The sequence below is a fragment of the Rhinoderma darwinii genome, chromosome 6 (genome assembly GCF_050947455.1).
Source record: "Rhinoderma darwinii isolate aRhiDar2 chromosome 6, aRhiDar2.hap1, whole genome shotgun sequence".
Classification (NCBI taxonomy): domain Eukaryota; kingdom Metazoa; phylum Chordata; class Amphibia; order Anura; family Rhinodermatidae; genus Rhinoderma; species Rhinoderma darwinii.
In genome coordinates this window covers 41,139,880-41,167,004 of record NC_134692.1, presented here as the reverse complement: position 1 = coordinate 41,167,004, position 27,125 = coordinate 41,139,880, and the positions used below count along the sequence as shown (strand labels likewise).

Genomic DNA, 27,125 nt, shown 5'->3' with positions numbered 1-27,125 from the left:
GGATAAAGAAATGAGAGAATGGAAAATTTAATACAGATCACTGGGGGACCAAGGAAACGACATTATTCCTGTGGCTGTGCTATGCATTATTCCACCACTGTGACATCAGTGTTTGAAGGATCTGTAACTTTGCTATGTGGATTATCACTGTACTCTAGTAACTCTGTGGACACTATATCTAATCTGTGACATCACTGCGTACTATTACCCTGTACTGTGACATCACTGTAGGGCTTTTATACAGTATTATTTGTCATCTGGTTTGTCTCTCTATAAATGTTACTATTCTACATTCTTGTACATAACTATTTGGTATGTTAAAAATCATATTGAATGATTTGTTTTAGGTTCACATGGTCACCCCCCACATGGACACCCCCACCATCACCACCACCATAACCATCATCCCCACCCAGGACCTCCTGTACCTCATCATATAGGTCCACATATACACCATGGTCATCCTGGGCATGTTGGGCCACAAGTACACCATGGACCACATGGACATCATGGGAATCATGGCCATCATGGCCATCATGGCAAACATTAAGCTTGTTTAGGTGAGTCTTGATTCAGAAGTTTGTGTTATATTACTCATTTCATTAAAACAGGACTTTCTGCTGAGTGTAGACATTTTCAGATTTGGTAACTGCACAGTTTCGTGAGATGTGTTCACATACAAAGGAAGACATCCTACACAACCATTTTACTCTCATGGCAGCAACGTAATCATATTCCATTTCCTTGCTAAGCTGCCCGTATGCCGCAGACCCGCTGTCACAGAATAGAGCATGGTTGAAATTAGGGGTTGACTTCAAAATGGCAAATTAGGGCTCAGGACACTAAACTAAAAGGATACTTCAGCAAGGAGTAGGGCGCTGCACAGATCTATCTGTTACTTTACTACAATGTATTAGGCCCCATGCACACGACCGTGCCCGCAATCACGTCCCGCGATTGCGGGCACGGCCGGCCGCTGACTGACAGCCGCATTTTCGGGCCGTGCTCCCATACAAAGTATGGGAGCACGGCCCGCAAAATGCGAAAGAACGGACATGTTCCATAATTCCCGGAACATTTCCACGGCACTGACACCCTTCCGTAGTGCTACGGAAAGGTGTCAGTGTTCAATGAAAGTGAATGGCTCCGTTTTTGCGGACCGCAGTTGTGGTCCGCAAAAACTGAGGTTTTTTGCTGTCGTGTGCATGGGGCCTTAGTCTGGAGTCTAGGTTGTTTATCTCACAGTGCATTTCCTAGACTGGATACAATTGTCTAGCTTTGTGCAGGGTTTCTGGCCTGTTAATTTAAATAACATGTTCTCTTTCACTGACAGCAAACAAATATTTTGAAAATGGTGAGGAACTGAAAAACAAAGTCTATTACAAAGCTGTATTATTTATACACTGATTAACCTTAATTTATATCAATACAGAAAAGCCCTTTAAGGCTATGTTCACACAGAGTTTTTTGACGAGTTTTTTGACGCGGAAACCGTGCTGTAAAACTCGTCAAAAACGGCCCGAAAATGCATCCTGTTGATTTCAATGGGAGGCGGGGGTGATTTACTCCCGCGAGCGGTAAAACCGCCTCGCGGGAGAAAGAAGGGACATGCCCTATCTTCGGGCGTTTATGCCTCTGACCTCCCATTGACTTCAATGGGAGGCAGAGAAAGCGTATTTCACGACATTTTATGCCCGCGGCGCTCAATGGCCGCGTGCGAAAAAGGCACAAAAAACGCAGCGAAAATCGGCGTGCAGGGAGAGGAAAATCTGCCTCAAACTTCCAAACGGAATTTTGAGGCAGAAATTCCGCCTGCAAAAAACTCTGTGTGAACATAGCCTAACTCAGGGGTCACAAGCATGCGGCCCCTGGGGCTGTCATTTGCGACCCGCGGGACACAGAGCCGCTAGTATAAGCTCTGCTTCGAGACTCTGGAATTCCCTGACATCGCTGTCCCCATATGAACAGCGTTGTCTGGGGCTTCCCCAGAGCCGGAGTCCCGTGCAGAACGCTAGTATAGGTTCTGCTCCGGGACTCTATGGAATTCCCTGACATCGCTGTCCATATATGGACAGTGTGTCAGGGTCTTCCCCAGAGCGGAGTCCCGGGCAGAGCGCTAGTACAGGCTCTGCTCCGGGACTCTGTGGAATTCCCTGACATCGCTGTCCATATATGGACAGTGTTGTCAGGGTCTTCCCCAGAGCGGAGAACCGGGCAGAGCGCTAGTATTCGCTCTGCTCCAGGACTCTGTGGAATTCCCTGACATCAGTGTCCATGTTTGGACACACGATGTCTGGGACTTCCGCAGAGCCGGAGTCCCATGCAGAGCGCTAGTATAGGCTCTGCTCCGGGACTCTGTGGAATTCCCTGACATCACTGTCCCAAAACATGAAATTCTATGTACATATTTGGTATCGCCACAACCATAATAACCTGTACGGAAACGTTTAACGTTATTTATAATGGTCTGAGTATGGTATAAAAAAAAAAAAGAAAAATGCAATGGAACTGCTTTTTTTCTGCATTTTTGCCAAAATAAAAATTTATATAAATTAAATGATACGATAAATGTACTAAAATATGCCACCTACATAAAGTACAACTCGGGCCACAAAAAAATATGTCTCACACTGCTACGTCGAACAAAAAATAACAATTTATAAGTGCCGGGATGCAAAGAGGAAAATATAAAAAAATAGTTCTGTCCACAAGGCCAAAATTTGCCATCTCCTTAAGGGGTTAAATTGTTAGAAGGTTTAATATTCATGTTATGGTTATTATACATATTTTTCCACTGCAGCAACTTTTATTAGGGTCCATTCACATGTTGCGGATGAGGTGCAGTTAGAACCGCATCAAAAAACTGCATCCGAAAACTGCATGCGTTTTCATTGCCATTTGGTGCGTTTTTAGATGCAGTGACGGTTAAAGAAAATGCAGCCACAATAACAAATGCACAAAATTGTGCTAAAAACGCATGTGATTTTTGGATGCGGTTTTTCGATGCAGTTCTAACCGAACCGCAACCGCCGTGTATAAATCAACCTTAAGGGTATGTTCACACGAGGGCGTCCGTTACGGCTGAAATTACGGTGATGTTTCAGCCTGAAAACATCCCCGTAATTTCAGCCGTAACGGCATGTGCAGGCGCTTGAACGGCGCGTCAATTACGGACGTAATTGGCGCTGCTATTCATTGGAGTCAATGAATAACGGCTCCAATTACGGCCAAAGAAGTGACAGGTCACTATTTACGCGCCGTCATTTGACAGCGGCGCGTAAATTACGCCTCGTGTGAACAGACAAACGTCTGCCCATTGCTTTCAATGGGCAGATGTTTGTCAGCGCTATTGAGGCGCTATTTTCGGACGTAATTCGGGGCAAAAACGCCCGAATTACGTCCGTAAATAGGCCGTGTGAACATACCCTTAGTGTATATCCTGCTTAACATGTCCTGCATTGTTCTTATAATTGGCAGGGAATAAAGAAGTCTTTTTAAGGGGGGATTCACACGAGCGTGTATTCGGTCCGTGCGGGCTGCGTGGTTTTCACGCGGCACGCATGGACCAATACAAGTCTATGGGGCAGTACAGACAGTCCGTGCTTTTTGCGCAGCGTTTGTCTGCTGCGCAAAAAGCGCGACAGGTTCAAAAACTCTGCGTATTTCGCGCATCACGCACCCATTGAAGTCAATGGGTGCGTGAAAATCACGCGCACCACACGGAAGCACTTCCGTTGAACGAGCGTGATTCGCGCAACAGCAGTGAAAAGGATGAATGAAAACCGAAAAGCACCACGTGCTTTTCTGTTTCCGAACATCCAAACGGAGTGTCTTTGCGATTAGCGAAGCCGGACAAGCGTACCGAACTTCACCGGGTTCGGCCAAACTCGTTTTGGCCGATCCCGGCAAAAAAATTATCGGTACGCGACGTCAGGAGATAGTCACTGTCCATGGTGCTGAAAGAGTTAAACTGTTTCAGCACCATGGACAGTGACTTGCGATCCCAAAATACATTAACCTGTAAAAAAAAAACGAAGTTCTAACTTACCGATTACTCCTGTCTCCTTCCTGCAGTCCGACCTCCCGGGATGACACTTCAGTTCAAGTGACAGCTCCAGCCAATCACAGGCCAAGCACAGGCTGCAGCCAATCACAGGCTGCAGCGGTCACTTGGACTGCTGCGTCATCCAGGGAGGTGGGGCCCGATGTCAAGAGAGGCGCGTCACCAAGGACGCGTCACCAAGGACGCGTCACCAAGGCAACGGCCGGGAAGTTCTCGGTAAGTAGGAACTTTATCTTTTTTTTTTACAGGTTTTTCGCTGTTGTGTTCGGCATTCACTGTCGAGGGTGCTGAAAGATTTAGCTCTTTCAGCACCTTGGACAGTGACGGGCGTTGACAAGCCTCATCTCTATGATGCCGGCTGCGCGAAAATCACGCAGCCGCGCATCAGACACGCATGACACACGCAGCTGTCAAATGGTTTTTGCGCTCGCAAAACGCTGCGTTGTTTGCGCGCGCAAAAACGCAACGTTCGTGTGAATCTCCCCTAATAGTGAATTTTGCAATTATTGAAATTGTGATTTACATAATTAAATTGCATGAAAAGGAATAACATTTGGTGCATTTTTGCTGTAAATTCGATCATTTAAAAACCTGTGTCTTGCTTGGCTATTTTTTCATGTTTGGGATAACTCAGATTAAAGAGGCTTTTTATTTCGAAAAACGATCTATTTTAAACCACTTTATGAGCGATTTTTAGCTTTATGCTAATGAGTTTCTTAATGTCCAAGTGGGCGAGTTTTACTTTAGACCAAGTGGGCGTTGTACAGAGGAGTGTATGACGCTGACCAATCAGCGTCATGCACTTCTCTCCATTCATTTACACTGCACTAGCAATATAGTTATATCGTTATGTGTAGCCTCATACACAAGCCCTAACATTACTACAGTGTCCTGTTAATGAATATACATTACCTCCAGCCAGGACGTGATGTGTATTCAGAATCCTGTCACTTCTGTAGCGTCTATGTGAGATTTACAGCAAGGCAAGCGTAATCTCGCGATATTACGATGTAACCTTTCATTTCAAACGAGATTACGCTTGCCTTGCTGTAAATCTCACAGAGACGCTACAGACATGTCAGGATTCTGAATAAACATCACGTCCAGGCTGGTAGTGATGTATATTCATTGTCAGGACACTGTAGTAATGTTAGTGTCTGTGTATGTAGCTGCACATAACGATATAACTATCGCTAGTGCAGTGTAAATGAATCGAGAGAAGTGTATGACGCTGATTGGTCACTGATTGGTCAGCGTCATACACTCCTCTGTACAACGCCCACTTGGTCTAAAGTAAAACTCGCCCACTTGGGCATTAAGAAACTCATTAGCATAAAGCGAAAAATCGCTCATAAAATGGTTTAAAATAGATTGTTTTTCTAAATAAAAAGCACTGCTGTCACCTACATTATAGCGCCGATCTCCTTATATAGGAGATAGGGCACTTATAATGTGGTGACAGAGTCTCTTTTAGTAATTTATTAAATTATTTATTTATTAAATTATCTTCTGCACTTACACGTATTATTTCATGTTTGTATTTGCAGAGCTGAAGTGGAAGGAAAATATTCATGCCAACAACATGCAAGGAGGTTGTTAGGCTACATTGATTGTGATGTATAAATTCAATTGTAGTTTTGATATAATAAATGTATTATTGCAATAACTACAAATAAAAGTCTGTAAATACATGAATAAAATTGTGCCACAAATCCAGCATGTGTGAATACACCCTTAAAAACAAACTGATCAATCAATTACTCTCTGATGACTTATTATTAAGAGAAGCGCCTCCATTTGGTATAATTGTACATTTTTCCGTATATAGACCAGTGAGCTAAGAACGTTGATAGTAACCCTTTGATAACATCTCCTCTACGCGCTTCTATTTTCATACTGGCATTCCTTTCTCATAACTCATAGTACCGCTGAGGTGTGTGAGATGCCTTTTTATATATAGCATTCTCTTTTCCTTCCTCCAACCATTATTTCCAGATATCTTTAGTTTTTCATTTCACTGTTTAGCAAGGAGAGGGACAGGGCCGTCCTTACATTCAATGATATACTGTATGGTACCTTCATTTGATGCCCCCCCTCATATGGTGTACTGTAAGGCCTCATTCACACGACAGGGTTTCCCGGCCGGGTGCCGGCCGTTCATAAATCGGCCGGCACCCGGCTGCATTAGGAATAATAGACCCCTAATGGGGCTATTCACACGACCGATTTTTTGACGGCCGGGAAAACCGGCCGTCAAAAAATAGGGCATGCTCTATTTTCGGCCGGGTACCCAGCCGCCCGGCTCCCATAGAAGTCTATGGGGCCGGGTAATACACGGCCATCACCGGAATGTGTCCCGAGTGATGGCCGGGTTTTCCGTGGCTTGCGCTCTATCTCCTCCTCCTCACAGCGCAGAGTGCATGTGAGGAGGAGGAGTTGATGCCATTTGGACGAATGGCATCGCTGTACACTGTGTGGCAGGGCCGGGGTGTACAGCAGGTGGAAGGGAGCGCTGCGCTGGCTCCCTTCCCCTGCTTGTTAAAAGCGCCCTGGCCCGGCGACACCTTCCATGGCGCCGCTAGCAGCTGCTGCTGCTGCGGCTGCTACTACTGTAGCGACGCCACTATAGCTGAGCAGGGAGGTATCTCCCCGCTCTGCTATGTGCTAGCCCCACTTTAGCTCCTTGAAGGAGCGGAATCCCCGTGTTTTCGGGGATTCCGCTCCTGGACAGAGCGCTTGATGTCTCTGTCCATATCTGGGCAGTGACATCAGGGGAAACTCCTGAAGCGGAATCCCCGAACACATGGGGATTCCCCTTCAGGAGTTGCCGCTGATGTCACTGTCCAGATCTGCCCGGCACGGAATGGATGCAAAACTTTATTCAAACCGGTCGGGCAAAATGGGCGATTTTACCGGCCGACACTCGGCCTCGGGCGGGACCCGGTCGTGTGAATCCCGCCTAATACGGTGTGAAAATAACTATATCTTACAGTTTGTAATTATAAGTGAGTATGGTACCCAAATTACAGTGCCATACAGCGTGCCCGGCTATTTCACTAGGCCCTATAGAAGTGAATGGAGAGAGAGAGAGACAGTTTAATCCCTTCACTTCATAGTTACATGTTGCTCATACTTATCATGTACACGGGAAATGTATTGATATAGCACTTTACTGCTGTTTAGTATACATTTCCAGTAAGGGTATGTTCACACGCAGTAGCAAAATACGTTTGAAAATACGGAGCTGTTTTCAGGCGAAAAAGCTCCTGATTTTCAGACGTTTTTGTAGCGACTCGCGTCTTTCGCTCCGTATTTTACGGACGTTATTGGAGCTGTTTTTCAATGGAGTCAATGAAAAACGTCTCTGAAAACGTCCCAAGAAGTGACATGCAATTCTTTTTCGCGGGTGTCTTTTTGCGCGCCGTCTTTTGACAGCAACGCGTAAAAAAACACCTCGTGGGAACAGAACATTGTAAAACCCATTGAAAGCAATGGGCAGATGTTTGTAGGCGTAATGCAGACGTTTTTTCAGGCGTAATTCGAGGCGTAAAACGCCCGAATTACGTCTGAAAACAGTGCGTGTGAACATACCCTAAAGATAATGGGACACAATTATAAATTTGGCAGAAGAAAACTTGTGCAAAGTTACCTGAAAACCCCCCCTCTGAGTATTTTGAGAGAAAACAATGAGTTAAATATATAATAATAGTAAGTGGTAACCGCTAAAGAGCACCAGACCTCCAAAGTTATTAGATATTAACCCATAAACCGTCCTAGACCACCATTGATAAAGTTTATCAAAATTAAAGGCTGTATATACCTTTGAAAACGTAAAAAAAAAAAAAAAAAATGTGTATCCGTTTGTTTGGAGCAATTTTATAATTAGTTTTTATTAAAAATTATTTTTACTTTTTGAGATACAGCTGCTTTGTATTCTGTATAAAGAGCAGCTGTATCGTGTGCTGAGACCTGAATTCGTCAGGTCCGCAGGACTGACGGGTTCAGTGACAGCGGGTCCTGCGTATCCCTGACACGCATGATCAAGCAGTTATCAATCACATCTAAGTTATGGTGTACATAGGCTTTAACCTAGCATGCCACTCCATACTTTATACACACAGGAACCTTCATGCAATTTTGCGTCAAATTAAAATTGTTCACTAAAAAAATGCACAACATTTTTGGCTAAAAGTCTGACCAAAGCAGAAAATTAGATGCACAACACCTCCTAAAAATAAAAGTTTATGATGTGCATAGTTTATACTGTACATGTCACTTAGGGCTTATTCAGACGAACGGGATATACGTCCGTGCAACGCGGGTGATTTTCACGCGCGTCGCACGGACCTATATTAGTCTACGGGGCCGTGCAGACAGTTGCGTGATTTTTACGCAGCGTGAGTCCGCTGCGAAAAACTCACGACATGTCCGTTCTTTGTGCATATTTCGCGCATCACGCACCCATTGAAGTCAATGGGTGCAGGAAAATCACGCGCACCACACGGAAGCACTTCCATTGGACGAGCGTGATTCGCGCAACAGCTGTCAAACTATGAATGTAAATAGAAAAGCACCACGTGTTTTTCTGTTTACAAATATCCAAACGGAGTGTCATAATGATGGCGGCTGCGCGAAAATCACATCATACGGGGCTGACACACGGAGCTGTTAAGTACCTTTTGCGTGCGCAAAACGCTGCGTTTTTGCGCGCGCAAAACGCACACGCTCATGTGAATCCGGCCTTATGTCTATGTCTACATGCACATATCTTCATAAAACCACCATAACTGAAGAAATGAATTTTTTTTTTATTTTAAAGTAACAATTTTATAAATCACGAGGATTAAATGCCCTAAATAGTGTGCCTCCAAAGCCTATATATTTCCCGAAAGCAGACAGTCTGACCTTTGCAGTTGTCTCTTGACGTACTGTTGACAGCCCAGTCCACCTTCACGTAACATTGTGACAAACAGAGAAAAAATATTAAAATCTTACATTTCCGCCTAAAACTCACATTCAGTCCGAGGTTTATACACAAGAACATTGTAAAAATTATAGATCAAGGTGTGCAAAGTTCATAAATGCCACAAGCATTTACATCAACAAGAGCTTGTGCTCTCAAAATGCTGAAACAGAGTCCTTGCAATATTTGGACATCATCAGCCTATGTGATAACAATATATAGTGCACACACTAAACAGCTACTATGTTACCAAAATCAATATTTTTACAGCACACAGAATACTCCTTTACTTTATATGACAATTGTTAGGACCACATATTGCAGATAGACAGAACAATTATAAGGAAGTTTATTTTTAGCTATAGGGCATGTTCAGACGTGCAGGATACAACGATAGCTGGGAAACTAAGACCGGGGACACCACTGCTGACCCGATGCGCGTTTCGCAGAGGCTTCGTCAGGGGGTGGTGTCCTACCCGCCAACCTACCCTTAAGTATCCCCTCATCCCAATCAGTTACATATGCGGCATAATGAGGACACTGTGATCAGCAGCGGCTAGCGTATCGACAGCTGTCGACACACCTTGTCCGCCCACGGTGCTAACCTATTACATCACCCACGGTGCTGACCTATCACATCCAGCGATTATACATGTGCCCCCACCTCTAGTGATAATTGTAGCATATTATTGCGGGTATTGCTAGAAAAGCAGTCAGTGGACGCCACGATCCAGACGCTGCTAAACATAAAAAAATCGACCAATTAGTCACAGAGGGGTGATTAGATAAGCAAGTGCTCATCTTCTTATTCCTTTAATGGAAAAAAAGACCCCCCCATATGTGACAAGCAAGTATGCACTCTGATTGATAAGGGGAGTGATAACATGAACAAAATTTTACTCCTTCTTCTGGAGTCATCTACAGCCATACAGGGACAGGCGAAGGATCACAGATCTTCCTCCTCTCTTTACATGCTGCCAGCACATTCCCCACTGTCCCCCTCTTCTCCTCTACACTAGCTCAAATGAGAGCTTGAGAACTGCAAGTATAAAACAAGACCAAGATTGCAACTCTAGTTATTATCTAGCTTGAGCTGGAGAATTTAGTAGCAAGGATGTATCAGATGTTAGGCTACTTTGCTACTGAAGTGCTTCCTATGAAATACGTCCCAGACAGAGAAAGCCATAAAGGGGTTTTCCAGTTTAGAAAAACCTTTTTCATATATACTGTTAGGGATATCTGATTTAATAGAGAAGGGTCCTCTGTTCAGGATCATCTCTTGGCCAGAGTGGAGAGAATTTACTCTGTCCTGTCCTGCATTATACAGACAATCTATAGATTTGCATAGGCACTGTGCAATGCTTAATTTCCCCTGCAGTTGCACTGTAGCGTAAATTAAACACTCACTGCCTGGTCTTCCCACAGATAACAACTGATTGTTGGGTGGCCCAACAGGGAGACATTTTGTGATCTGATAAATGTCAAGGGACCCTTATAACAACCCCTATAAGGTTAGGAAAGAACAAAGGTTGCACGCCTGAGACTGGAATCTGACCTTCAGCATGCAATCCACTATTTAGTCATATTTTATAGCCTTAGTCACTGGGTCAGGTTTCCACTGCTACCCACCAGCTGATTAGGCCAATTAGGTATTTGTGATGGACAGTGATTTAATGAGGGTAAAATATCATATTAAATAGGTCAGTAAACTATTATTCACCTAAGGCCGGATTCGCACTTAACAGCTCCGTGTGTCAGCCCCGAATGATGCGCGGCTGCGTGGTTTTCACGCAGCCGCCATCATTATGACACTCCGTTTGGATGTTTGTAAACAGAAAAGCACGTGGTGCTTTTCTGTTTACATTCATAGTTTGACAGCTGTTGGGCGAATCACGCTCGTCCCACGCAATTGCTTCCGTGTGGCATGCGTGATTTTCACGCACCCATTGACTTCAATGGGTGCATGATCCGTGAAATACGCACAAAGAACGGACATGTCGTGAGTTTTTCGCAGCGGACTCACGCTGCGTAAGAATCACGCAACTGTCTGCACGGCCCCATAGGCTAATATAGGTTCATGAGACGCGCGTGAAAATCACGTGCGTTGCACGGACGTATATCCCGTTCGTCTAAATAAGCCCTTACTATGATTCCCTAGTCTTAATGAGGGGATGTCCATTTGCCCATCTTTTGAAGTTTGCACAGGCCAGGCTTAACACTATGAGGCAGATTTTCAAATATTGTGTAAGTTGAAAACAGTGTAAACCTAGACCAGGGAGTCAGTGTACAGCAAGTGTTGCATGCTGTATGATAAATTTGGCACTTCTGTGGTGTCCCACTAGGACACTACTATTGGATAAATGGTTAATGTTTGAAACTGTTTTACATGATTCTACATATTTATGAATTTAGAGGTAAGTGTCTGAAGGTTGCCAGTCAAGTGTTGTTTCCAATGTTATTTGCACTGTCGAACTTTATTAATTGAGAAATACTGTAATGTACTTTTAAGATGTTTAGGGTATGAATTGCTGCGGCTGGAGTAGGTCCCATTCTTTTCTATTGAGCATCTCTGGATGGTTCTGAAAGGGGGCAGAGCTAAAATAGCATGGGCTTGTCCCCTCCTTGTCCAGTGTGAGTTCAGTTTAAGATGGGCTGAGGAGCACAGAGGAACAGTATGCGAGGAGAAGTTTTCCCTGGGCCTCACATCGAAGACTGGAAGGTTTAGTGGAAATGGGTCCTGCCACCGTGACCAAACCGTGATAGGGGGCTACTACTCCCAGCGTCCTGGCTGCCAGCTGTCTCTCTGGGTCAAACTGCACTCCCCCTGGTTGCTGCATATCTTGCTAGACATGTTAGACACATTTTTCTTCTTTGTACCACCTCTTGGTTAGCTTAGTTAATGCCAGTTTTTTACATAAAAATTTTTGTGCAATATTAGTGCACATTGGCATATTTAAAATTATGTCTCCTTTTCACTAGACCACACCATCTTTCCCGCTAACACGCCCCCTAGTCGAGTGCATCCCAGCCAAAATAATTAAGGCCCCCGTTCACACGGCTTTGTATTTGACGTGTATTTTGGCGCCTTGCACGTGCCGAAATACACATAAGAAAATGGAGATGTCACTGCTCCTGACATGTCTGTTATAGGAAATTCTCGTACTAAAAAAAAAGTCTTTGTGTAGTCCAGGACTAATAGAGAAATTGGTGTTGCCATTCCCCTTCTCAGGAGGATGTGTCCCTACACAGTGTGATGCTGTCAGCAATGGTTGGAGACTATTGTCAGTATGTAGGGACATAGCCCTTTGAAAAGTGTAATCGTAATACTTATCAATGCTCGGGACACGAAGGTGGTAATAACTATAGACACAGAATGGCGGTGGAGAAGGGGGGGCCCAAGTTTGGGGAACAGCCCAGGAACTTTGGTCTACTTAACACGCCACTGTGCATAGCATGTGCACCAGAATCTTGGCTCAATTTTAGCATTTTGAATAGTAAATCTGCCCCATTGTCTTCTCCAAGTGACAAGCCCTCTGTGCACTGCTATAATCCATGGTCCAGTTAATCCATAACTTCAATAAAAGTTCCTGCCCATTCCTGGCCATTTTGGCTAATAACATGTGTTTGTTGTCCTTACTCAAGAAATTAACCAATCACATACAGACATATTAACTCTTTTCTTACAGTTGCCAATTTATTTGGTCTTTAAAGCCAAAATCCACTCCTACCTAAATCTCAGATTTTTAAAAAAAATAAATAAAACGCAAATGCTGGAAGTCCTGAACAGTGGCATGCCAGAAAGTCGAGACGTCAAGAGATCCTGATGTAGAATATCCATATGCTGCTGTCACAAAAGGTATCACTCCACTGAAAAACTTTCTTGGGGCATCTGTGGTTGACACTTTTTGTGGGGGCCTTTGGTAGGTACTTACGGCGCCATCTATGACAGACACACTCTTATGGGGCCATCTGTGACTGACACACTGTTATAAAGGCATATGTGACTTATTTTCTGAAACTTTGGGGCCTCTAAAAAGGGTATTTTTTTTTATTACTAAATGTTGGCGGGTATATGGATATGATGATGAAGGAACAAAAAAGTAGGACTAGCTTTCAAACCTGAATTTTTAAGTCTGTGTGTAGTATTTTAATGAGATATGCTCAATAGAAGGTCATGTCTTAAATACCAACAGGACAATGTAATAATAGGGGGTATAGAATTAACCCAAACAGTTTGGAACAAGGGTGCCCATTCAGACACCATAAGAGATCGTGAAAAAAAGGAATAGGGTGCACCCATATGAGAAAAAAAAGACTCTAGCTGGTCGGTTGGTCAGCACAGCCTGTTAACACTCTGGGGCTAGGAATAGCCCTTGCTCCTTGCTTTATATTACCACTTATTTTTGGTCTCAAACACATTTGGATGCTCCTGAAATGGTGCTGTGGGGATTAAGAGCACATGCTCCACTTTATCAGCAATGATCTAATTCAGCTTAATGTGTACCTCTGATTTTGGGTCTTCTAATGCACTATAATATATTTTCATTACATAAATCATTCTTTTATATGAGCAGAACTATGTGCAGCTACAGTAAGATATCTACAGGCGAACCAAATTCTCAGTGGCTTCCCTGCAATTCTTCAATGGTTTGCAAAAGTCTGTAGACTGCATGTAGCAGGAGCAATTAAGCAAATAAAAGTATATTAAGGAATTGGAGTGATTCCTCAAGTTACAAGATTTTCAGCATACAATGGTGTTTCTTAGGCCATTGTATCGGAAATCCACCCTGTCAGCATGGGCACGTTACTGGTAAAACGCCTGTGAGCGTCAGAGAATTCTATTAGGGGCAGGTAAAGCCAATTAGTGGGAACTAGCGCTTCTCTGCAGAAAAGTACAATGCTATATATTTGGCGGTCTACACGTGCCAGAAGGAGCTGCTCCTTTGGACAAAAGATAAGGTTTTTACTGTACACAGGAACATGAAAATGGTCAAGTCCTCAATATAGAAAGGGATTCACCAGCTTTAAGCAGCTTAAGTGACTTTTATATATAAGGGCTTGCCTTATCTGTATTAGTTATCTGCAAATTTTCCTATAATCTCCATTTTTTTCCTATTTTAGGTTGCCTTTTAAGGGGTTGGAACCAATTATCAGATTACAGATGGTCTCAAGTTACAATATTTTCAAGTTACAATGGAATAACTTAATATTGTAACTTGAGGGACTACTGTAATGCCACTCCTAGGTAGTAAATTATACTGGCTACCTAAAAACAGTAGGTACAGTTTAATTCCCATGTGCCCCCTTAGAGTGACTCTCAATTCCCCAAAACAATGACTATACATTTTGAATGTATAGTCAACCAACCTGCTGTCCGCTTCTGAATGATCTGGCCTCCGTTCCCCCCGTTTTCCGCTTCTCCAAGATGGCCACCACAGTCTGAGACTTCATTATACACATCTTCTTTGGAAGTCAGAGACACCCTCTCCACTGCCCTCCGATGGGCGGGCGCTAATGACATCGGCATGTTTCGTCGCTGCAGCGCCGACGTCATCAGTGCTCATCCAGTGGAGGGCAGTAGAGGGGTTGATGGCGTGTATCAGACTTCCAAAGAAGATCTCCATAATGATATCTGAGACTGCGGTGGCCATCTTGGAGAATGGAAAATGGGAGGACGAAACACAGGAACGGAGACCGGATAACTCTAGTGCAGGGCAGCAAGTAAGTTGTGTATACATTTCCAAAGTATAGTCCATTTATTTTTTTGGACTGGGGGGTCGTTTTAAACTTTACAAACCTATAAAACATTTTTATTTCAACTGTTGTTTATTAAAAATACAGTACTTCATGAATAAAGGAAGACACAACATGACAGGAGAACATTTTATTGTCTTTACAGCAGGATATTCCAGGACAAACAAAAACATTCCTGGGTTGCTATATCATTTGACATCAAACTGTTGTGAGGGCGAGATCTCCTCTTGTGGATTTACAAAAATACACTTCTATGTTACCAACCCTTCTGCCCTATTGACTCCCCTGCCACAGGTTTAAGATTCAGGACACCACGACATGTGACCTGCAGTTAGCACCGCATGAATGTGACACTGACCACGCTTGCGCATGAGACAATGAATTATGCTGTTGTACAGTAGGAGATCCATGTCACACACATGTTTTCCTGTTGTTAGACAGTTACAACACAAAAGATTCCAATTTTAGAAACAACAATAATGATACCCATTAACCTGCTATGAATGTATATGTATACGTGTACATTTCCCAACCCCCATTGTGTTTCACTATTCACTTTGGAAGAAATATACCCCCAATTTGTTGAAGCCTGTGTCTGCCTGTTCATGTATGTAGTGGTGTATATCTATGTGTTTCTAGTGTGAAATTTGAAATATGGGTCATGATTTATCGAGACATGAGAACTTTTTTTTCCATTACTATTTGCATGGTTCTAGGAATTCTGATTTGTAAAGTTTCAAAGTAACTAAAGATATTTCCAAAGGAATCTTCTAGCATGGGGCCAATTTACACAGTACAAAAAGCTCACAGGACACTGATATTTTTCTGTTACAGAAACTTCATTTGACTCAGTGGTCCTCTAGACGCCACTGTCGTACAATTACCGTCAATCTCAATAGCAGTGTGTACTGATAAATGGGATCATGTAGGAAGATCCATGTTTTCTCATTTCTTGATAAATCTAGGCTTGTGTTTAACAAACCCAATGCACAAATCTGTCCATAAATGAATTTTCAGTAAGTCTTCCATAATCCCTCTCTTTAAAAATGGCGGCTCCCTCACCTAAACTGAGCTTCTTTAGCACCTGTGCATCAAGGTCTGATCCAACAGACACCAAAGTAGACACAACGTTATGTTTTTTCATGGCTGTCACAGACTCCTCCAGACCCTCCTGACCAGTAACACCATCAGTGATTAGGATAAATGAGGTTTCTGCAAACTTTCTTGCACCTTTAGTGCGGGTCTCCAGGATATTATTGATGGCATACAAAATGGCATTTCCAATATTGGAGGACGAGTCATAGTAAGTAAGACGTGATAAACCTTGGTAAATCTCTGTTAGATTATAGGTAAGTGGAAATACCACAGCTTGCTCATCCTTTCCACCATACTGTAATAGGGCCACACGGGCATTGTTGGAGTCATCGTCAGTCCTTGACAGAGACAGGCGTCTAGATACCTCCTCGACAAATGTTGCTGCTTGTCTGAAGTTTTGCTTTCCAATACGTTCAGAGCTATCCAGAAGGAAGACAACATCCACTGGGCGCTGAGTGCATTGAGCAACTGCAAGTTCTGTGGGAAAAAGGTGTACATATACTATGTATACAGATGATATACTCACTAAATATACTAATTAAACCTGCATGCATGTATATAGCTCACTTAAAGTGTTGGTTCGGTTATTTTCAGGGAATTGCATTTACAATATTTCCGTAATAAACATCTTGTAGCAGAGTATTTATATTAATGGGAGTTATTTTGATAAGAGAATGGCAGTGGAGGGGAAGTCATATTCCTCGCTGTTGTAGAAAGTTTTTTTGGGCAGCCTAAAAAAGCCACACTGGCACAGCAGATACAAGCTTTCACGCTGCAGGGAATCCCTTGCAAGTATGATTTCCTCAGAACTGCTCTTACCTATAAGGGTATGGTCGTGCGCTGTGTTTTCAGCCATTTTAAAGGGCGTAAACGCCTGAAAAAAACGGAAGCTGATCGTCTCCAAACATCTGCCCATTGATTTCAATGGGAAAAACGGCGTTCTGTTCAGAAGTGCATGTCACTTCGTGAGTCGTTTTTGGAGCCGTTTTTCATTGTGTCAATAGAAAAACAGCTCTAATAAAACGCATCAAAAAACGTTTGATGCTTTAAAAACGGCTGAAAATCAGAGGCTGTTTTCCCTTGAAAACAGCTCCGTATTTTACAGCCGTTTTTACTGTAGCGTGTGAACATAGCCTAAGGGTATGTTTACACGCAAAGTCAAAAATAGCTGAAAATTACGGAGCTGTTTTCAAGGGAAAACAGCCTCTGATTTTCTGCAATTTTTGAAGCTGAAAATTAAGTTTCTTTTAATTTGAAGCTTCTTTTGAGGCTTAATTTGAGGTGTTTTTTGAGGTGTTTTTCATAGTGTTCAATGGAAAATCAGCTCCAAAAAACGCCTCAAGAAGTGACATACTACGGGTATGTTCACACGCTGTGTTTTCAGGCATATACGCCCATAAAAACGGTAGCTGAAATCCTACAAACATCTGCTCATTGAATTCAATGTAAAAAAGCGGCGTTTCGCTCAGACGGGGCGTTTTTCATGCGGCCATTTTAAAAAACAGCGTGTAAAAAAATGCCCCGTAGAAAGAAGTAGAATGTCACTTCTTGAGCCGTTTTTGGAGCTGTTTTTTATTGTGTCAATAGAAAAACAGCTTAAAAAATGTCTCCATAAAACGCCTGAAAATAAGTTTTCAGCTTCAAAAACGACCGAAAGTCAGAGGCTGTTTTCTCTGGAAACAGCTCCGTAATTTTCAGCCATTTTTGACTCAGCGTGTGAACATACCCTACTTTTTACGGAGTGTAATTTTACGTGCCGTTTTTTAAAACAGCGGCGTTTACGCCACAAAATACACCTGAAAACACAGCATGTGAACATACCCTAAGAATTGCTCTTACCTATAAGGTTATTCTGATAATATTAATGCAATGCCCTTTTATACCAATGTAGGAAAAGATGTTAACTAAATTATGACAGCACTGTTTATAACATACCATAGGAGGTTGCGGCAATAGTAGGCCAGCAGCCATTTGTGACAATGTTTATGACGGCTACATAAAACACACAGAAATGTGTAATGCTATAATATTACACGCGCCATTCACACTGCCATATTTTCCCTCTGTGAACATCCCTATATTTATAGCCAATAATGTGAGTGGATTGCAACAGAACTATACGGGCGTACCACAGAGTAAAATGATAACTGTATGAATGGCCTTTTCTGTGTATGTTGCAATTAGCAAACTGTATTTCTTTGTACACATTCACACACGCGCACATGCAAGCATTAAAACATTTCATAGAGCAGTGAGATGAAGACAAAACGACATGACAAAAGCAAAAAAAAAAAAGTAGATAATGAAGGTTTCTTACTAAGAAACAGATCTAAAAGTTTGGACGAAAAGACTGTTGTTTATACATTTTATAGATTACACTTAGTCAAATAGACGCTTTTGTTTTAAAATTAAATTATTCATTTTAAATTAAAAGGGTTGACGTATGATAATTACTATAAATAATAATGAGCCCTATTGGTTGGTTAAGGGAACAAATGTAAATTATTCCCTATTCTCTTTCAAGCAACAAACATTCTCTTTTATCAACCAATCCGTATTGTTAAAATGTAACTTTCATTGTAATACTAATTAATAAATAAAGAAATAATGTGGTGCAAATAAGTTTTTTTGGTTCCATTCTCTGTAATTTTCTGTAGCCTCATGTACCTCTGAGGACGCCGGAGCACTGGCGAAACATGTCGGGGAGATTGAGCATTCTTAGTTTTAATTAGCTGAAACTGTCACTTTGTTAACAAGTGTATATAGATAGTATGCGGCCGCTATTGTTTACACGCTAATAACAGGATTTTTGTAGAGGTCGTAATGATATATTGACCTAGAACGAGAGTCCAGATGAACATTAATCTGTGCAAAAGGTGAAATTCATCATTGAGATTTATAGTGATAAGTTGTGTACTTTAACGAATAATTACAGAGAATGGAATAACAAAGGAGGTGACAGTTTTATGTCTTTTTAAATCAAAAAATTATTTGCACCACAATGTTTCTTTATTTATTAATTAATTAGTATTACAATAACAGTTTTAATGATACAAATTGGTTGGTAAACGTGGGTTTGTTGTTGGAAAGCAAATAGTGAATAGTCATGACAACAACCTATTTCCATATGGCCTATTAAGGCACATGAACTTCATAGGAGAGGGGTCCACTCCACTATGAGACGGAGCGAACAGCCATTCACAAAGAGCAGCTCTCGCTCTGGCAGCCCGCCCTTCCCATGTATTACATGGTTGGCCATTCATTTGGCCATCATGTAATAGTCCATTTGCCCTGCAGTGCAAATGTATAGCCATATGCGGCTTTGTCCGGTGATAACAGCTGATCGCCAGGGGTTAGAGAAGCCAGATCAGGGGTGATTAGCTGATTGCTGGGCCATATTCTATTTTCAAAGGCGTTGTCTTTATTAGACAACCTGTTTAGAGGCTTAACTCCACACAAATATTTAACACAGGTTAATAGGAATCTGAAATATGTGGAGGTTTTTGCAAGGTTCTAGAACTTGATAGCTTCTTTAGCTGTCCCTTTGCCTGTCCCAATTTTTTAGGGACAGAAAGAAAAGCACCAATATTCCTGAATGTCACAGACAGACAGAGCTGAGGCAGCCATTCAGTTCAAAAACCATGCAAACACCATTAAATTCCTCAGCTTCCTGAAGCCCCATGAACATTATTTTGAAAGGAAAGGAGAGTGCTACATTAAGGTTACCTGCGTTGAAACCTTAATTTTCAGATATTGAGTGGAGTTCAGGATTAAAGAGGCTCTGTCATCAGATTTTCAAACCCCTATCTCGTATTGCAGCAGATAGGCGCTGCAATGTAGATTACAGTAACGTTTTGTTTTTTTCAAAAACGAGCATTTTTGGCCAAGTTATGACCATTTTTATATTTATGCAAATTAGCCTTTCTTAAGTACAACTGGGCGTGTTTAAAGTTATGTACAAGTGGGCGTGTATTGTGTGTAACATCTGGGCGTTTTTACTTGTTTTACTAGCTGGGCATTGTGAATGGAAGTGTATGATGCTGACGAATCAGCATCATCCACTTCTCTTCATTACCACCCAGCTTCTGGCAGTGCACAGACACACAGCGTGTCCTCGCGAGATCACGCTGTTATGTCACTTCCTGCCCCAGGTCCTGCATCGTGTCGGACGAGCGAGGACACATCGGCACCAGGCGACAGAGGCTACAGTTGATTCTTCAGCAGCATCGGCGTTTGCAGGTAAGTCGATGTAGCCTCTGTCGCCTGGTGCCGATGTGTCCTCGCTCGTCCGACACGATGCAGGACCTGGGGCAGGAAGTGACGTCACAGCGTGATCTCTGGAGAACACGCTGTGTGTCTGTGCACTGCCAGAAGCTGGGTGTTAACGAAGAGAAGTGGATGATGCTGATTCGTCAGCATCATACACTTCCATTCACAACGCCCAGCTAGTAAAACAAGTAAAAATGCCCAGATGTACACACACAATACACGCCCACTTGTACATAACTTTAAACACGCCCAGTTGTACTAAAGAAAGGCTCATTTGCATAAATATAAAAATGGTCATAACTTGGCCAAAAATGCTTGTTTTTGAAAAAAACTAAACGTTACTGTTAACTACATTGCAGCGCCGATCTGCTGCAATAGGAGATAGGGGTTTGAAAATCTGGTGACAGAGCCTCTTTATGGAACAGAGAATAAATGCACTGGTTAAATAAATAGCTTTTTCACTAAACCTTTCATTTGTAACTATATTATATTTTATGTAAGTGTAATAAATTACATTACAGAAAATGTAATATACTGTATATTTTTTTTTATTATTTATGTGATTATACCAGAGTCCTGTCTGGGATATAACTTTATATTTTTGTACTTTGTATGTACATCTACTTCATTATTAAAGAGGCTCTGTCACCAGATTTTGCAACCCCTATCTGCTATTGCAGCAGATAGGCGCTGCAATGTAGATTACAGTAACGTTTTTATTTTAAAAAAACGAGCATTTTTGGCCAAGTTATGACCATTTTTGTAGTTATGCAAATGAGGCTTGCAAAAGTCCAAGTGGGTGTGTTTAAAAGTACAAGTCCAAGTGGGTGTGTATTATGTGCGTACATCGGGGCGTTTTTAATACTTTCACTAGCTGGGCGCTCTGATGAGAAGTAACATCCTCTTCTCTTCAGAACGCCCAGCTTGTGACAGTGCAGATCTGTGACGTCACTCACAGGTCCTGCATCGTGACGGCCACATCGGCACCAGAGGCTACAGCTGATTCTGCAGCAGCATCAGCGTTTGCAGGTAAGTCGATCTTACCTGCAAACGCTGATGCTGCTGCAGAATCAACTGTAGCCTCTGCTGCCGATGTGGCCGTCACGATGCAGGACCTGTGAGTGACGTCACAGATCTGCACTGTCACAAGCTGGGCGTTCTGAAGAGAAGAGGATGTTACTTCTCATCAGAGCGCCCAGCTAGTGAAAGTATTAAAAACGCCCCGATGTACGCACATAATACACACCCACTTGGACTTGTACTTTTAAACACACCCACTTGGACTTTTGCAAGCCTCATTTGCATAATTACAAAAATGGTCATAACTTGGCCAAAAATGCTCGTTTTTTAAAAATAAAAACGTTACTGTAATCTTCACTGCAGCGCCTATCTGCTGCAATAGCAGATAGGGGTTGCAAAATCTGGTGACAGAGCCTCTTTAAGCTTTACACTGAGAAAACTCATAAACCTCATCATATACGCCTGTTAAACCTGTAACAGGTACACACTGCCTCTATGACAAATGGGAAATACGAACACTGCTTTAACAAAATCCAGTCAGTGCCTTCGCATCGCCTACAATATCTGTATGAACCCTTCTAAAAGCATCAACAAACAGCTCGGTCCAGTTCTGCCTCTCCTCTCCGCTGGAGAATTTGGCTTTCTCAGCCGTATAAACCATCATAGCAATGAGCTGGGACTGCGTTGGGGGCTCGGAACTCGCCTTCTGAGACACAAGGAATTCAGCAACCTGAGGGAAGGTTTTAGGAAAGGCGATCTCCACACCCTCTTCGTTAAGGTCGTAATTAACGATAGTTTCGGGGTTATGTCCCCTCCCACCTGCAAGTGAGTGCCAGAAGGACAGGGTCAGGGTTCCCTTTCCCCTGAGACAATAAACATTAAATGGATTATTAAATAAAGAAGTCCCTTCTGCCCTTCCTTATAATATCATCCTTGCCCACTATGTGTTTAGTTTGTCATTTCTGCTTATTCAAACTACCCAGATCAAATAGGTATCAATAATATCGGAAACGGTAGGAAACTTAATGTAGCTCACAATAACATGCAGTAGAAATTTGTGGAATTTTAGGAACAGATGGAATGACCAGAAATGTAAAAGAACTGTGTATGCAGCTATACTATGCTGTAACTATTGTAACTTTTCTTCTGCCATCTCATTCTACCTGATATCTAGAGTAGATAGAGGGACAGCATGAGTTCACACCACCCAAAATATGGCTAAATGTGCTCAGTAAAAGGTGGCAGGTCATGTGCATATACTGTTCATAAGTAGACCCTAATTTAAAGAGGTTTGTCCTGCTGAGAGATTCCTTTTATTTGAGAAATTAAGGTAAATTGTTGGAATCATAAATTAATTAATGAATAAATTAATGATTAAATGAATGAATAAATGCGGTTAAGCTAAAGTATAAGCATCTTGATATATGCTAGGTGGGTATTAATAATTTTTTGTAGTTCATAAATGGCCCTTTTTAATTTTGGAAAACTGTTCTTAAAAAGAGTTACTCAAAACTAAGTACCTCAAGTAAAGTTGGACTAACTTATGGCTGGAAGTGTGAAAGATCATAAAAGGAAGAGTGGTCTATAGATATACTGGTCTATAGAACTGCCATGTAATAGACTTGGTATCCCATTCACAAGTTGCAGCAAAGCAAAGGAACATATAAAGCCAAAATTTGAAATACAATCAAAGGACATAAGACAATGGCTTACACACATACACACAAGAACATGTGTTTCCAGAATCAACCGTTACTACAACTATAATGACAACTGTAAAACGCATTACCTGCTTGACATGGCAGATCCGGACATACAACCTGAGGGTCTGAAAAGAAGACAAGAGTAAAGAGTTAAGTAATTATATTCAGCAATACAAATACTATAAGTTGAGGGTATATGTTATATGCAGTTTGACATTTTTGTCCAAAATGTAGGCAGCAGTGACACCATTTATTAAAGCTCAATTATTCTATTGATATACAAGTCTGTTCTACATTACATTTCAAAACTATCGTTATACATATAGCAGTAAACTATAGCTATACAGACAATTCCTAAGACATGTCATGTACCTGGGCACAGAAGTTGTTCCATGTTGTCGATAAACTCATCAGCTACGAGTTCAGAGAAGTGTTTCATCTTCTGGACTTGCTGCTTATTGTCACAGGCGATGGACGTCAGGGTTTCAGAGTCATCAACTTTGTTAAACATATCACCAATACCAATAGCATTTACTATGACATTGCGGTTACACAGTGACTGTAGACGATCATCAGGGTCTCTGGGATCATGACGTCCATCAGTAATCACCACAGCAAAGACTTTAGCTTTGTCTCGTCTTGTCTCCTTAATCAGCTGGTTGTATGCAAACTGCAAAGCAGATGGGGTCCATGTTCCCCCAGCAATCCACTCAAGGCGCTTAACTGCCTCCTTGAAGCTTGATAGAGAGTCAATGCGGGGGTCATTCATATGAATGGCCTCAAATGTGCCTTCATGACTGTACTGAACAACACCAACTCGAGTACCTGCAGGATAAAATCTTCCTTGGTCAACTGATGCATTTTTACATTTTCAGATTTCTCTGAATATTTATTAAGAAAACAAAAAAACAAAAACAGAAAACAAAAAGTAGCCAAAGTTTTAAAATCAGAAAATGTTCTTGTTTCTTATTGTAGATATTGATTTAGGAGACCTTCAGACTGCCTAATGTACTATTATGACCCATCATTGTTAAGTCACAGCTGCTGCTACCAGTGGTTGACATGACTGGACCTCCATACTCCTGTGGAAATCCCGCTTTGTTACTCACTTCGTTGGAGAAAGACTATTGGTAACTTCATTGATCCAGCAGCTAAATCAAGCAGATAGCCAATATTCTCAAGAATTGAAGTGTGGATTACTACTGTAGGTGATTTCTTTCTGCCATTTGGAAGAGGGTTGTGTATGATGGTTGATGATTGGGGGTAATAAAAGGGGACTTTATGTCTCCTTGCTAAGGTCCTTTAACCCCTTCCAGAAAATTGATGTAACATTCGCTGCAAATGAGCATACAGTTATGTCCATGGGATTGCGTGATCACAAAGCTGTGCCTGCCCCATCCGCAGTGGGTGCCGGCAGTAACATATAGTCGACATCCCACTGCAGCAGTTACCCCCGACCCTGACCATTTTACCCCGAAGATGCTGCAATCAAAAACGAATGCAGCATCAAACTGGCTGCAATGGTAAGGGCTTAAAATAGCAAAAAAGGAACTGTATATTTTTAATATATGGTACATAGGCCCCCATGCACACGACCGTAGTGCTTTTTGCCTACCACAAATATGGATCTAAAAACTATGGTCGTGTGCATAAAGCCTTAGTTGTATGGTTACTAGGCAAATATAAACATTAGCCCCTGTTGCAACAACTGCAACAGTAAATTAACTTGAATCCTAACTTTTCAAACAATTTATGTTCATCTAATTGTATATCTGATATAGAAAAACGTTATAATTTGCTTACTGTTAAAATATATTTGATTTATGCATGCAAATACTGTGTGAATTAACTGCCAATAAGTGTCTCCTATCCTGTAATCTACTGTAAACCTCCTGTTGTCAAACAAAATTTGTGCCTAGTAACAAAGCAGAGGATACGGACTGCAGGAAGTGGGGGCGGGGGTGCCTCTTTACTGCCTGCCAATAAAAGTCTATAAACAGGGGAGGGTGAGCAGGAGGAGGAAGCAGGCAGGGAAAGACACGGACATGCTGCCCATAGAAATCTATGAAGAGGGGAGGGGGAGCAGGAGGAGGGAGCAGAGTGAGAGAGAGACACAGACATGCTTCTTATAGAAGACTATGGAAAGGGGAGGTGGGAGCAGAGTAAGAGAAAGACACAGACACTGCTTCCCATAAAGGTCTATGGAGAGGGGAAGCAGGAGCAGGAGGAGGGAGCAGAGCATGAGAGAGACACACACACACACACACACACACACACACACAGACATGCTGTCTATAGAAATCAATGGAGAGGGGAGGTGGGAACAGGAGGAGGGAGCAAAGTGAGGAAGACACAGACACTGCTGCCCATAGAAGCCTATGGAGAGGGGAGGGAGAGACGAAATACAGAGTGAGAGAGAGCAAGACACACGTACATGCTGCGAATAGAAGTCTATGGAGAGGGGAGGAGGAGCAGGAGGAGGGAGCAAAGTGAGAGACACAGGCCCACACAGATGTGCAGAAGATGGATATATAGATAGATAGATAGATAGATAGATAGATAGATAGATAGATAGAGGAGCAGAATTTTCTCTGCACTATCTGTGCAGTATATGGCAGACGTGATAGCAGTTAGGCTCCATCAGCTCAGAGAGAACTGAGAAATAGAGAGAGATCCTGAAGAGGGAAAAGCTGCTAAAAAATGCAGAATACAAGTCATATAGGGGCCAGAAATAGTGTTATTCCTCATGTACACACATATGTCAACTTATTCTGAAAAGGAAAAGGAAAAGTTATGTACGCTTTCAGTGCCAATTATGAAATCTTGTCTCTTAATGCATTAAGAGGCTTAAAAAAAAATCACAGCATTTAGACACTTGGCAAACAGACAAATCCAATTTAGTTTGGGTACCTAAATTGTTTCTTACATGTAGAACTATAACTTACCTATATCAGAGTTTGGATCTTTAGCAATAGATCCAATTTTGCTCACAACATTGATAACAAAGTTCTTCTCTAGAGTAAAATTTGTATAGCCAATACTTTCAGAGCTGTCAATAATAAACACAATATCCAGAGCACCACAACGCTTCTCGCAGTCTGCAGTGGAGCAAATGAGAGTGTTAATGCCATGCAATAGATAAAACACCAACATTATAATCATGTATGTACTAAATTACATGTAACAACAGAATAAACTAGAACTTGGTAATCATTATCAACCATTGAATCAGGCTGATGAAGCCTTTAACCAAAGTTGAGAACCCTTACTTCATGTTGTAACCTGATTAGTTCATGTAAAGCTAATGTCATGCAATGAAGCAGTTACAATACAGATTCACTTTTAGAAGTTAAAAATAAAGTTTCACCAAAAGCAATATAAAAAACAAAACTACGTGTTGATGTGACCATCTTTATCATACTGAACTGATTATGCCTTAAAAGGGTTATTCGAATCACAGAAAGTGATGGCATATAGCTAGGATATCCCATCTCTTTCTGATCGATAGGGGACCGACTGCCAGGACTCCTACCGATCCTGAGATTGAAGGGGCCACAGTGCTGCTGCAGGGAACGCAGCCCCACTTACTTAATTACTTACTTCAGAGTTTCTGCGATAAGTATAACCCTTTAAGAATTTGATATTCCTAAAAAATATAAATTCCAGGTATAATAATAATAAGTAGCATTTTTATATTTTATAACTAACCACAGCATCCACATGTCTCGCGAACGTAGCTCATTACATCACATTCCTAGGGAAAAAAAATAGTTGAATTAAGGATAGTTTATTGTGTCATATTATTGCAGTACAACAAGTCTTCTGTAAAACATTCCAATAGTTTCAAATTGTGGTACTATTACATGCTTATTATTACATAATTACAACATAAATAATCCATTTCACTAGAGTAAGATCATGCAATACTCACTGTTAGTGCAGGGTCACCAGAAGGGCCTAAATCACCCTAATAAAGAAGAAAACAAGATGTCATAAGTTAAGCAATTTTCATAGCATGAGACATACCATGCTATGTTGGTTACACCAGTCACCATCAAGTTGGTTACACCAGTACTTATAAATGGCGAACACAAAAGACGTATATAGCTATAAAGGACAAATATACCGGAAGTCCAGATCCTCCAGTTGGTCCACGAGGGCCTGGTTCTCCTAGAGGTCCTGGGTCACCCTGTACAAGAGAAAGTTCAGAACATAAGTACATTATGACTATAATGCTGTAATTGTACTATATTTCTAT

The 27,125-nt window shown here is 41.9% G+C and overlaps 1 protein-coding gene across 1 annotated transcript in view; it reads right to left on the bottom strand.

Annotated features, from left to right (window-relative positions):
• Nucleotides 1-14,897: 14,897 nt before the first annotated feature.
• The window catches only part of COL6A2 (collagen type VI alpha 2 chain), a 38,639-nt gene continuing 26,411 nt past the window's right edge, over nucleotides 14,898-27,125 (bottom strand). The window contains exons 22-28 of the mRNA XM_075829551.1: nucleotides 26,994-27,056; nucleotides 26,799-26,834; nucleotides 26,576-26,621; nucleotides 25,813-25,965; nucleotides 23,240-23,692; nucleotides 22,954-22,992; nucleotides 14,898-16,352 (exon numbers count right to left, since the gene is read on the bottom strand). Coding sequence (XP_075685666.1) covers nucleotides 15,754-16,352; nucleotides 22,954-22,992; nucleotides 23,240-23,692; nucleotides 25,813-25,965; nucleotides 26,576-26,621; nucleotides 26,799-26,834; nucleotides 26,994-27,056 — 1,389 coding nt within the window. The 3' untranslated portion in view covers nucleotides 14,898-15,753. The remainder of the gene's footprint in view (nucleotides 16,353-22,953; nucleotides 22,993-23,239; nucleotides 23,693-25,812; nucleotides 25,966-26,575; nucleotides 26,622-26,798; nucleotides 26,835-26,993; nucleotides 27,057-27,125) is intronic.